This window comes from Miniopterus natalensis, chromosome 4 (assembly GCF_054644295.1).
Source record: "Miniopterus natalensis isolate mMinNat1 chromosome 4, mMinNat1.hap1, whole genome shotgun sequence".
Lineage (NCBI taxonomy): Eukaryota > Metazoa > Chordata > Mammalia > Chiroptera > Miniopteridae > Miniopterus > Miniopterus natalensis.
Genome location: NC_142084.1, coordinates 53,464,757 through 53,476,813, shown reverse-complemented (window position 1 = coordinate 53,476,813; position 12,057 = coordinate 53,464,757). Strand labels below are relative to the sequence as shown.

Genomic DNA, 12,057 nt, shown 5'->3' with positions numbered 1-12,057 from the left:
CCCTCACATCAACACGGCAGAGTGGGCTGGGCGTGTGCGCAGTGCAAGGTTTTCTCACACGGGCCAGTAAATCATTGAGCATGGCTCTTTTCTTTTCCAGATTTTCCTAACATTGCATGGGGCAATGGAAGGAAGTCATTCGTGGGCATTTTGCTTTTAGAGAAATACGACTACTGCCTTAGGTGTTTGTAAGGGTAAGCTGGGGATCACCCTAATTTTCTGTTGGAGCACCATTCTGTAAGAAAGCCTGTGCACCCCACTTGGTTTTGTTTGGCAGTATAGTGTAGTGGACAATTGGGCAATTTTCCTAAACAATTCATGCCTTAGTTCCTTTTTTAAAAACAAATGGAGACAATAATACTCCATTTATTGACTCTAACATGCCACTGACTACATAACACCATTTTTTAAATAAATATGTTTTTATTTATTGATTTTATTTTTAGAGAGAGAGAAGAAGGGAGAGGGGTAGAGAGATAGAAGCAAAGATGAGAAAGAAACATGGATCAGCTGCCTCCTGCACGCCCCCTACTGGGGATTGAGCCTGCAACCTGAACATGTGCCCTGACGGGGAATCGAACCAGCACCTCTTGGTGCATGGGTCGACGCTCAACCACTGAGCCACGCTGGTCCAGCATGACACCATTTTTTAATGAACCATTAAGAAAGAAAAAACAGCATGTAGTACCAATAGTGTAATAACTCAACCAAAATGACAAAATAAACAGTTCTGACCAAATCTGGATGTGCACAGGCAATGAAAACCACATCATGACAGTGGTCTGACAGCGACTGTAAAATGCTCTTTACTGAAGGGTGAACTCTTAGAATCCAAGAAATATGGTAGGATCTACCTCTAGGAATAAGTGAGTTTATAAATGGAAACATCTTTGAAGAATGTCTGGCACATGCTAAGTACTCAAGAAATGGTGGCTATTAATATTATAATATCTATCATTACTAGGAGAATGACAATAACTTTTCCCAGATTTTAACTTCCGTAGCTCTATAAGAAAAATAAAGAGGAATTATTTTAACTGATGACTTTAGAATAATCAGCTCAGGGTTGAGAAGAAAGGAAATGACATTTTACTTCCTACAGGTTAGTTATATGTATAATTCTGCTCCATGACTGCACAGACATACTGCTACAGTCAACTGTCAAAGTCTCTTCATTAGGGGATGACAAGGCCCCTAGACAAGTGTGACTAGGCCTAGCTGAGCTCTTACGCTTGATCAAGCCTCTTATTTGTGACTAATACTTCAGTAGCAGTATTGCTCTAGAAAGCTTGCTGGTTCGGTCCACATGGGCCCCTTCACCAAAACCAAGTTCGGATAATGATGTGGAAAATTCTCAGTCTCCGTCCTTTGGTTCAAAATCCAAAACTGAAACTGCAACGTTTCTGCCTCATCTCCCTAGACCGCAACTACACTTATATATTGCCCTCTCTGTGCATAAGCACAGTGGGAACATTCTCTGCTAGTGCAATTGATCTGTGATACCTTCTTTGGTGTTAAAAATGATTTTGAAGATCTCTTTGCCTTTTAAAGAAAGAACCAATTACCTGCAAATGTGGTTTTTCTTCCTCCCACCTTCCCTCCTTCCCTCCTTCCCTCCTTCCCTCCTTCCCTCCCTCCCTCCCTCCCTTCCTTCCTTCCTTCCTTCCTTCCTTCCTTCCTTCCTTCCTTCCTTCCTTCCTTCCTTCCTTCCTTCCTCCCTCCCTCCCTCCCTTCCTTCCTTCCTCTCTACTTCTCTTTCCCTTTCTCTTCCACCTTCCTTCTCTCCCCACCTCCTTTTCCTTCCTTGAAAATTCTCCTCTATTATTTGGAAATCCTTTCCCCTATACTTGTTTTCCCTTTTTCCATTAGAAAATACCTCTCCAATTCCAGCAACCAAGGCTAAGAGCCGTCGCCTTAGGAAAAAAATCCTTATTCCTTAGTGTACTTTTATTTGAGTTTCCTGGCCCACATGTGGATTGTATAACCAGTGATTGGAAACCGTTCCTGTGGCCTAATTTACCACATGCTGTTGTACGGAACCAGACTTCGCTGTTAGAACTCATAACCAAGAGGGCAAAGTTTCCACTTGCAATTAGCAATCTTTCTTCCAGGAAAGGCTTTGATTGGGTTTCCGCTAGCGGTGCTCAGGTGACTAGCAGTTTACTCCTATTCCAGCAGATATTAAATATGACACTATTTCTTGGCTCAAATGAAAATTAAACAGGAAAAAATAATTTCTATTGCTACACATCATTTGAATACACCAACTGTGGGAACTTTTTGCATCTTGGTCAGCATGGTAAGCTGTATCAGATTTCAGACTTATAATTGTACTGGGTACAGAGGTATTATAAAGTAACTCCTTGTAACCGCTGAAAGAATTCAACGTCTAAGTGGAGTTCCTAAATTGCTGTAATTATGCCTAAACACATTCAGTGATCCGTAATGCGGTACTGCCCCAAGGCAAATGAAGAAACATGTTAAGAAGTACTTAAAAGTAACTAACTCAACAGAAAAGATTTGTGACATTGAGTAGTTTTGACTGTGAAAGTATCTGAAACTTCAGAGTCAAATTCTTTCAAAACAACTGGTTCACAGTAGTTTGCATAACAATAAATTAAACTTGCAAAAAGCATATTATTTTCCTTCTGAGAGCTTAGCTGTTTGATATAATACTTAGGAAGAAAATACAAATCAAATCCAGTTTAATCTAGCTGAGGGGAAAGCCTGCATTTGTTACTTAAATTATTTTTAGTTTTCTTCCTGCTGTAATTATTAGAATACAAACCCAGGGAGTGGCTAAAGTGTTGGGGAATCACTTTTTTTTCCCCAATTGTTCAAAGTATTGCAGATGTCCCCATTTTCCCCTATTGACCCCTTCCACTCTGTACCTGCCCCCACCTCCCCACCCCCCAGGCCTCCACCACACTATTGTCTGTGTCCCTGGGTTATGCACACATGCATATAAATTCTCTGGTTAATCTCTCCCCACCCATCCACCCACCCCCACCTTCCCACTGAGATTCATCAGTCTGTCCCATGCCTCTGTGTCACTGAATCTATTTTGTTCATCAGTTTGTTATGGCTTTAGCAAATATTTGACAAAGAACCACCAAGTAAACTCAGGAAAAATGCTAAACCATTTAAAAAGCAACAAGGAAACAAGAATCAAAGAGATTTGATTTTTTGGAAGGCTTTTTAAATTGACTGTAATCCACCTTCACAGTTTTGAGGTTTAGAAAGAGAAGATGGGGAGATAATTAGTCGTAGGTGGGAGGGGCAGAGATGGAAAGGAATGACTTTGCTTTGGCTTTGATCCCATCCCCTGCAGTGAAGGAACAGAGAGCCAAGTGAGGTAAAAGTTTCTAGAGAATGACAATAGGCAGAAACAAGGGGAAAGTATCCCACTATATTCCATGGCAGCCACGACTTTGACCTCGAGATACAAATGAAGGACTCACTGTCCAAATAGGGTCAGAAACACCATTTAAGTTATATTGTGTTCTTTATAGATTTTTTTGGTTAGCCTATAATGTTGAAGTGTGCTCTTTCGATAAGCTCTATACCATTGTGAATTTTTAGCAACACAAAAGAGAATTGTAGGATGTAGGTTTTCAAGAAAGGAAACAGATTCAAAGGTGTTTGAGAAGGTAGGGTGTAGGGAGTTTATACCAAATTGATGACAATAAACAATAAAGTGAACACTTTATAATAGTATCTTAATATTTGGGTAAAAATGTAAATTGGTGCAGCTACTATGGAACTCAGTATGAAGTTTCCTCAAAAAATTAAAAATAGGACTACCATATGATCCAGCAATCCCACTTCTGGTTATACATCCAAAGGAAATGAAATCGCTCTCTCAAAGAGACCTATTTTCTTTTTGATGAATGTTTAGGTTCTTTCCAGGTTTTTTGAAACAATGCTATGAACATTCTTATACATGTACCCTTGTACACATGAACAAAAATTTCTTCCAGGTATATACCTAGGAACGGAAGTTATTCATTTATTTATTCAATGAATATTTATGGAGCACCTATTACACTCCAGGCATCATTCTAGGCCTAGGGGACACAACAGTAAGAATCACATGGAAATCCTTATACTCAAGGAATTTATATTCTACCGAGTAAGACAGACAATACCAAAAAAAAAAAAATCAAACAAGTAGAATATAGTATATATCAGGTAAATTCTATGGAGAAAAACAAAGCCGGAGAGTGGAATGGACAGTGGAGTGGGCAGGACCTGTTCTTTTACACAGGGTGGTTATGGAAGGCTATACTCTGAAGGTGACATTTAAGGAGGGACGTGAAGGAGATGAAGAATCCGATCCCGCATCTATTCAGGGGAAGAGCATTCCAAGTAGGGGAAAGAGCAAGTGCATGAGCCCAGAGACAGGAGGACGCCTGGCATGTTGGAGCACAGCAAGGCCACCATTGTGGCTGGAGCGAACGAACAGGGGTGAGCGAGTAGTAGGAAATGAAGTCAGAGAGATGGGCCTTAGCAATGCCTCTAAGGACTATAGATTTTACTCTGAGATGAGAAGGCACTGGGTAGCTTTGCACTGTGTTCTGATCACAATTGCATGAAAAAGAATCGTGCCGGGGTGCTATATAGACTGTGATGAGCAAGGATGGAAACAAGGAGACAGATGAGGAAGGAATGCAAATGTCCAAGAGAAAGATCACAGTGGCTTGGACCAGAGCCTCATTAGTGGAGGTGGTGAGAAGTGGTCTGATTCTGGATATATCAGAGGTAGAGCCACATGGATTAGCTGGATGGATTGGATGATGTGAGGTGTGAGAAAAAGAGGAGTTGAAGATGATTCTAGGGTTTTTTTCCTTGAACAGCTGGAAGCTGGATGGAGGACTGTCATTTGTTGGCATGGGTAAGATTTAGAAAGAGAAGGTTATTGGAGAAGAGGAGAATCAGAAGTTCAGTTTTAGATGTATTAAATCTGATATATCTGTTTGATATTCAAGTAGGCAATTGGGTATTACCTGAAAGTTTAGGAGATGTACATCTTTAACTTTATTGTGTATCACAAAATTGTTCCCCAAATTGTTTGTACCTATTTACATTTCATGTGCAATAACAACATTTGTATTGTCAATTTTCACATTGGTAATCTAATAGAACTATCTGGTATCTCATTGTTGACAATATTATTTAACAAAACAAAACTCCTGGGCTGAGCCACCTAATTCTTAGTGTTACAAGCACTGCATGTACACTCATAACCTACTAGCTGGTGGCACTATTATTACATTTTCCTAAACCAAAGGGCAATAAGTGGGATATTCCACATATCCTTAGTAAGAGAAGTGAATCGGCAACCTGCTTATATTTCTATTTTCTTTTGGGGAGGTGGAATTTTCTACAGACAGCATTGCAGTTTTGATACGGCTAATCATTTTGCTTTGGCTTTTGGTGAAAGATCAAAGTCTCACTAACGTTAACTAATTGGAGGCATTGGAGATGCCAAGTTTTGATTATAAAAAGAAAGAATTTAATTGCTTTTAATTATATACATTAATTGAAACTTCCCTAGGCTAATAATGATGACTTAATAGGCATGTTACAATTAGATATGAATAATTATACTTAGAATATTAAACATCCTTGGACTATATTGCTGGATTCCATTTTTACTGCAAAGAATGGGTGTTTTTTTCTTTTTTTTAAAAAAATATGTTTTTATTGATTTCAGAGAGAGGAGGGGAGAGGGAGAGAGATAGAAACATCAATGATGAGAGAGAGTTATTAATCAGCTGAATGCTGCACATCCCCCACTGGGGATTAATCCCAAAACCTGGGCATGTGCCCTGACTGGGAATCGAACCATGACCTCCTGGTTCATAGGTCAATGTTGAACCACTGAGTCAAGCCGGCCAGCCAGGAAATTCTGACTATTAAAAATTTAATGTAATAATTCAAATTGTCAACAAATAATTTGCATATAATTTGAGTAGTGTCTAAATTGTATGTAACTGAATATTATCTAAATTGTATATGACTTCACTTATTACACATAAGCTTTCCTCCATCAACTTTTCTCTCTTTGGTTGAGTTTTTGTTGGAACTGTGCAAGAATAGGGGAGGAATATAGAACTTTTTCATTCCTATTTATGGTGACAACTGGTATATTGTACCAGTTATACGTTTGTGGGAAGGAGTAGTGAGTATACATAAAGTAGAAATGTCTTGAAATTACTGGCCTGGCTTTGATACTACTGTTCCCATCAATCCTTCCTTTAGCTGGGGCTACTTCATCTACATCTGTAAGTTTCACTATATCCAGGTTCCCAGGCCAAATGCTTTCTATTTAGGCCAAATTTAAGAAGCTCCAATCCAGCAGCATAGTAGCCCAGCCTTGTCAGTCCAGCAATTTGTTTCCCTGTTCGGAACCCAGCACAAGTTTAGTCACTAAAGTCCTACCTCATGTAATCATGTCCAAGTCTCTACTTCCTGCTCTGTCCTTTTGTCCTTGTGAAGCAGTAAGTAGCCTTGCCTTTTCCTAGCCTAAGTTCTTAAAAGGTAGAATTTTCTCCCTGTGCTCCAGTCCCCTGTATCTGGAACCTGATACCTGCTTCCATATTTTTCTGTGGTACATTACTTTTAAGTAAGTCGGGATCTTACCATTGGCAACTGTACCACATCCCACTCACCTCCTGTACAGCTAGCTGCCAACTCCTCGACACTGAATGTCCCTACACTTACCAGCTGGTGTCTGCTGGGCCTCTGCTTATAGAGGTCTCTCCCCACAAGTTCTGTCACCTGCTTCTGGACCTATGTAGGTGGCCTACCAATCAATAGGTCCACCTAATCTCTGCTTCTGAGTCCCCTGGACTCATCAGTAAGAGTCAAGTTCTAAAATGTCCCAGTGCAGGGAACTCTTTATTAAAGGTTTTCTTTCTTATATAAAATTTCCCTAAAAGACTATTTTCTCTTTAGACTGTCATATGTCTCATGTGGAAAAGGAGCTCAGTGAATGTTCTTATACATTTGGTGCACTTACCAATCCATGGCAGAGTGGACCAAAATCTTTTTTTAAAAAAAAAATATATCTTTATTGATTTCAGAGAGGGAAAGGGAGAGGGGGAGAGATAGAAACATCAATGATGAGAGAGAGTCATTGATCGGCTGCCTCCTGCACCCACCCCCTACCGGGGGTCCAGCCTGAAACCCAGGCATGTGCCCTGACTGGGAGGGAATCAGACTTCAATCTCCTGGATCATGGGTTAATGCTCTACTGCTGAGCCATGCCAGCCAGGCAAGGACCAGGATCTTTAGAACAGAAATTAACAGAATCCAATACCCATTTACTTTGCCCCTCAAAAAAGCAAACAAAATTAACTCAACCCTCCCCTCCCCCCCAAAATCCAAAATCAAAAAGATACAAAAATGACCAGGTAACTATGGTCATTTAAACAATGGAGCATTCTCATCAAAGACTTAATTACTCAAGAAGGCCACAACTTGTGATGACTTATGAACATTGGTAATGGGCTTTGGTGAACAGAGAGATGACCAGAGAAAAGTTGTTAATAATTCTGTAGCTATTAATTAAATTAACACCTCCTTGTTTCCATAAAGAAAAAGAGGCAGAAGCATGAATTTGGTGGCCCCACAAATTACAAAATGGTTAAGTGAACTTTGGTTCAGTTGAATTAATTATTTGATGTTAAATAGATTTTTGTCAGTTTTGAAGGGGTATGATATACTTACTTGCCACAGTAATACATTTAGAAGGGGCCTATTTTGCAGGTAAATGTAAGTGGAGCCCTATGTAGTTTGATAACCTGTGGAACTGTTTGAGTAACATGTGACTATATTTCTAATGAAGAATGATTTGTTTCCAAGATTAATGGGTTTAAAAAAATTTAAATAGAATCCAAAAGAAAGACTCAATTTTATTTCTATTATAGGCAAAACTACAAGAAAAAGTATTTATGGAAAAGATAGCTATTAAGATGACAGAATTTAGGATGCTATATTTAATTGAATAAACCCATTAAGAAGTTTATTACTGCCCCCTGCTGTCAGTTTCTAAAAGAAATATAGTAAAATTACTGTATAAACTGACTTAAGGTGAATTAGTTGAATGAATTGGTTGGGAAAAAAATTCCCTGCCTCTACTTACACCACTTTTTAGTCAGTAATGCTAATGCTTACTCCATGCTTATGAACAATGATTCGTCAAACTAAAAAAACCAACTCCAGCAAAGTGTGTGTTAATGGATATAAGGTGATGGGTAAAGTTTGTGGTTTGTGAAATTATGTATTAATAAAAAGTACCAGTGTTTTGTAGCCAATGATGTACTTTATCATTTCTCCAAATTTCATAATTTTGAATTTGCTCTTTTATATCTACATAATTTAGGTAAAACATGTTTCATTAATAAAAGCAAAACTTTCAAAATGAATGGCTTGTTTTTTTAATAGTATAATCCTGACTTGAAATGTTATTTTCATTTTGGCATACGAAATTAAAACCTGAAGAAGAAGAATAATAGGTGATGCTGATGTAGCAGTCACTAGGCACAAGGCCTTGTTTTACTCTTTCACATGTTATTTTATTTAGTCTTCATAAAGTAGAACGAGGGCAGTATCATTATGATTTCCATTTCACAGGTGAAGAAACTGGGTCACAGAGTAACTTGCCTACTTGGTACAAAGGTGGGGCCGTGACGGGAAACCCTGCAGTCTGACTCCAGGGTCCCTGCTCTTAACCTTTGGCACAGAAAGTATAAACTCTGCAATTAAGGAGGAAGAATCTATAGAAATTGTAACGGCCATGGCGATGTGTTTGTTGACTCCAGCTAAGTACACACTCATGTCACTGTTACTCTCCGTGCTCCCCATGCCCGGTGGCTGCGGCCGGTGCCTGAGTGGCAGACCTGTAGCGCTCCCACTTGGGTTGACCTTTGGTAGGAAAGTCCGCCCCCTTTGGCCGCTCAGCGTGGGAGGCTTGTGGGTGTGCTTACCTTAGGTGACTATGCGCCCAGTGCGCCCGGGCCTTAGACCAAATTATCTATCTGGTGGCCATCCTTGTGGCTGGCCTGGGCACACCTGTGCCTTTCGTCTGTGTGCTGCCAGGCAGCTTCTAGTTTTAGCCACGCTTTCAGCCGCCTTCAGCAACTCATATTCAAATTAGGCACACACTTTTCACAGTACTTTGAATAACTCAGTTGCGCATTTGAAGTTTCCCTGGCTGTTATTAATTCCGGAGTCCACCATAACAACCTGTTTGCACTCCTCTGTGCCTGTCTGGTCCTTTGCCTTCCCACCGTGTAGGGTCATGTGAGGATATAGCCCCGTTCCTCCTCCCAGTCAGCGGAGCGATGTCTGCCTGGCCAGCGGCCACGAGGAGCAGAGCAGCACAGACACAAGTGTTTCCCACGTCCTTGATGGCCAACAAGCTTCACCAGGCTCTCTGTCCTTGGCCTGCGCACGGGCCTTTCCCAGCACCGCTCCGTCCCTCTCTCCCTCTCCCTCTGTGCTCGGCTAGATAAGCCCCTAGCCCACCCCCCTGAGTGCGAAAACTCCCCACAGGCCAGCTGCCAGCCGCCATCCTGTCTTCCCCAGATGTACGTAATAAAGGCTATGTCTTTCCCCTCTGGTCCCCCCCTGTGGCTTTTTTCAGACTAGCAAAGAACAGCACGGTGCCCCCAGGACTGGAGCTCCTACAGTACACCCAGTATTAGGTGGTTCATGACAACAAATATATCCCACCAGGGACAAGAAGGTCAACTAGCATTTGCAATTCTGGGATGCTTTCGCCTTGCAGGTACTTGAAAACACTACTTCAGGCTCCAGAGGGCTAACTATAGAGGAAATCTCTTCTCCCACCTTAAAGCAAAACCCAAACTCAACACAAATCATTTGATAATTCGTAATTAAATTTTTTTTTACCTGACTCGAGGAGGTGGGTTTCCAGTGACTCTACACTCCAAATAAACTCTGCTTCCTTCTGCCACTTCTTGGCTCCGCAGCTTCTGGATGAACCGAGGGGCCGAGGGGAAGTGGAGGGTGTTCTGGGGCTGCGGCCGAGAGATGCTGCCGCCTGGCACTGCCCCGTCCTGGGCCGCCTGGCAGCGGCGCCCGGCCTCGGGCAGCTTGCCCTCCGCCTGCATTTCCTGTTGGTCTCCGGTGGGGCTCTGGCTGGCTGAGGCGCTCCTCAGGCCTGACGGCTGACTTTTAGGGGACAGGTACCCGCTGTCTGGCGACGAGGATTCCCCATCTGCGCTTCTGTTTCTTGGCTTTGCTGCTTCTCTAAATATGGATGTCAGCTCCTCGATGAAATTAGCTGCCTTGTCACACAGCTGGCTCTGGGGGCCAGCCTTACCTGGGCACGCCGCTTTGGGCTTTCCAGGTGTGGTGGGAGTTTTGGCTCCGCGCTTCTCAGCCTTTCGGAGGCTCCGGATGTAGCTGGGTCTGGCAAGGAGGGGTGAGAGGCCAGGTTTCCTCTTTGAACCCGGCGAGGAGATGCCCTCGGGCTGTTCTTCGGGCCTGCTGTCCGGCGGCCTTCCGGGGGAGGTTGGCTCACCCGGTTTGGTCTCCTTACAGGAAGGGTTTTCACAGAGGCTGACAGGACAGGTGTTGAAAATCTGTGAGATCTCCTTTTCTGAGTCAAAATCTTCTGTCTCGGACGTGGCTATAGCTCTCCGGGCCAGGTCGAGGCTCTTGTTTATCTCTTCCTGGCTGAGAAAAGCAGATAGCTCGGGAAAGAAGTCAGCATTTTTGCTTTCTTCCTGCATGTCTGATAGGGAATCATAGAAGGAGTCATGGGAGGAGGTCTCTGACATACTTGAATGGTCTTCATACACTCTGTCTGCTTTCAACGGGAAAGCTAGAGGCGCTGGAAATCAGTTTATTTCTGTTCTGAAAGACAACACAAACAGAATTGCTATGAGCAGCACTGTGTGTGTGTGTGTGAGTGTGTGTGTGAGTGTGTGTGTGTGTGTGTGTGTGTGTGTGTGTGTGTATTATCCTAATACTACTAATTTACAGATTGGGAGAAACATTAAGGTCAACAGGTATATAGTTGGCCCTTGAACGACACAGGTTTGAACTGTATATTTTTTTCTTTTAGTAAAAACGGCCTGCTCTACCTATTCTCAGTTTCACATCTGCGGATTGAACAAACCTATGGTGGAAAACAGCTTTTTCACGTTCCCAACTGCAGATTGCCAGATGCAGATTGGCAACTACAGATTGGAAAAACTGTTTTCTATCCATGATTGGCTGAGTCCCAAGCTGCAAAGGGCCAACTGTAGTTAAGTTTTGGGGAAGTCAAAAGTTATACATGAATTCTCAGCTCCAAAGGAGGAGAGAGGGGTGTTGGCTCCCAAAGCCCCCCTGTTCAAGGGTCAACTGTACTTTTTTTTTTTTTTAATCCTTACCCGAGGGTTTTTTTTAATTTTTATTGCTTTTCAGAAGTGGGAGAGAGAGAAACACTGACGTGAGAGAGGCACATCGATTGGTTGCCTCCCACACCCATCCTGTCCCATAGATCAAGCCTGCAACTGAGGAAGGTGCCCTGGGCCGGAATTGAACCCTGGACCCTTCAGTCCGCTGGCTGAGGCTCCAACCACTGAGCCAAACTGGCTAGGGCTCAACTGTACTTTAAAAAAATTTTTTTTATCTATTATATGAGTTGGAAGAAGCATTAAGTATACTTGAATTTTCATATTAATTTAATATTTGCCCTGTGAGTGGATATTAAATATGTTACTAACCAGCACTGAATAATTAAAAAAGATATCTGGAGTAGGCACTCAGTGACTATGGGTGTGGCAGGGCATTCTGCCCTTCTCAGAGCCTCCTTCCCTTCCCTCCACCCAAAACACCTTATGAAAGCTCTAATTTCATTAATGTTATGTAATTAGTAGCTTATTGATATTTTTAATAAATCTGACCTTGCTTATAAAATAACCACAAAATATGTTTTGATTCCAATCTTCATTTGTTTTAAGCTTTCAATGAACTACCTGAAACCTTATTGTCTCATTCTTTCTTGTGTCCAGCCATGTTCGTTCATATTCATTC

At 41.9% G+C, this 12,057-nt stretch overlaps 1 protein-coding gene across 2 annotated transcripts in view; it reads right to left on the bottom strand.

Moving 5' to 3' along the window:
• PALLD (palladin, cytoskeletal associated protein) overlaps positions 1-12,057 on the bottom strand; it is a 344,882-nt gene that overhangs the window by 319,885 nt on the left and 12,940 nt on the right. For both annotated transcript variants that reach the window (XM_087816541.1, XM_087816543.1), the window contains exon 2: positions 9,922-10,890. In XM_087816541.1, the coding sequence (XP_087672667.1) occupies positions 9,922-10,814 (893 nt within the window). In that variant the 5' untranslated portion in view covers positions 10,815-10,890. The remainder of the gene's footprint in view (positions 1-9,921; positions 10,891-12,057) is intronic.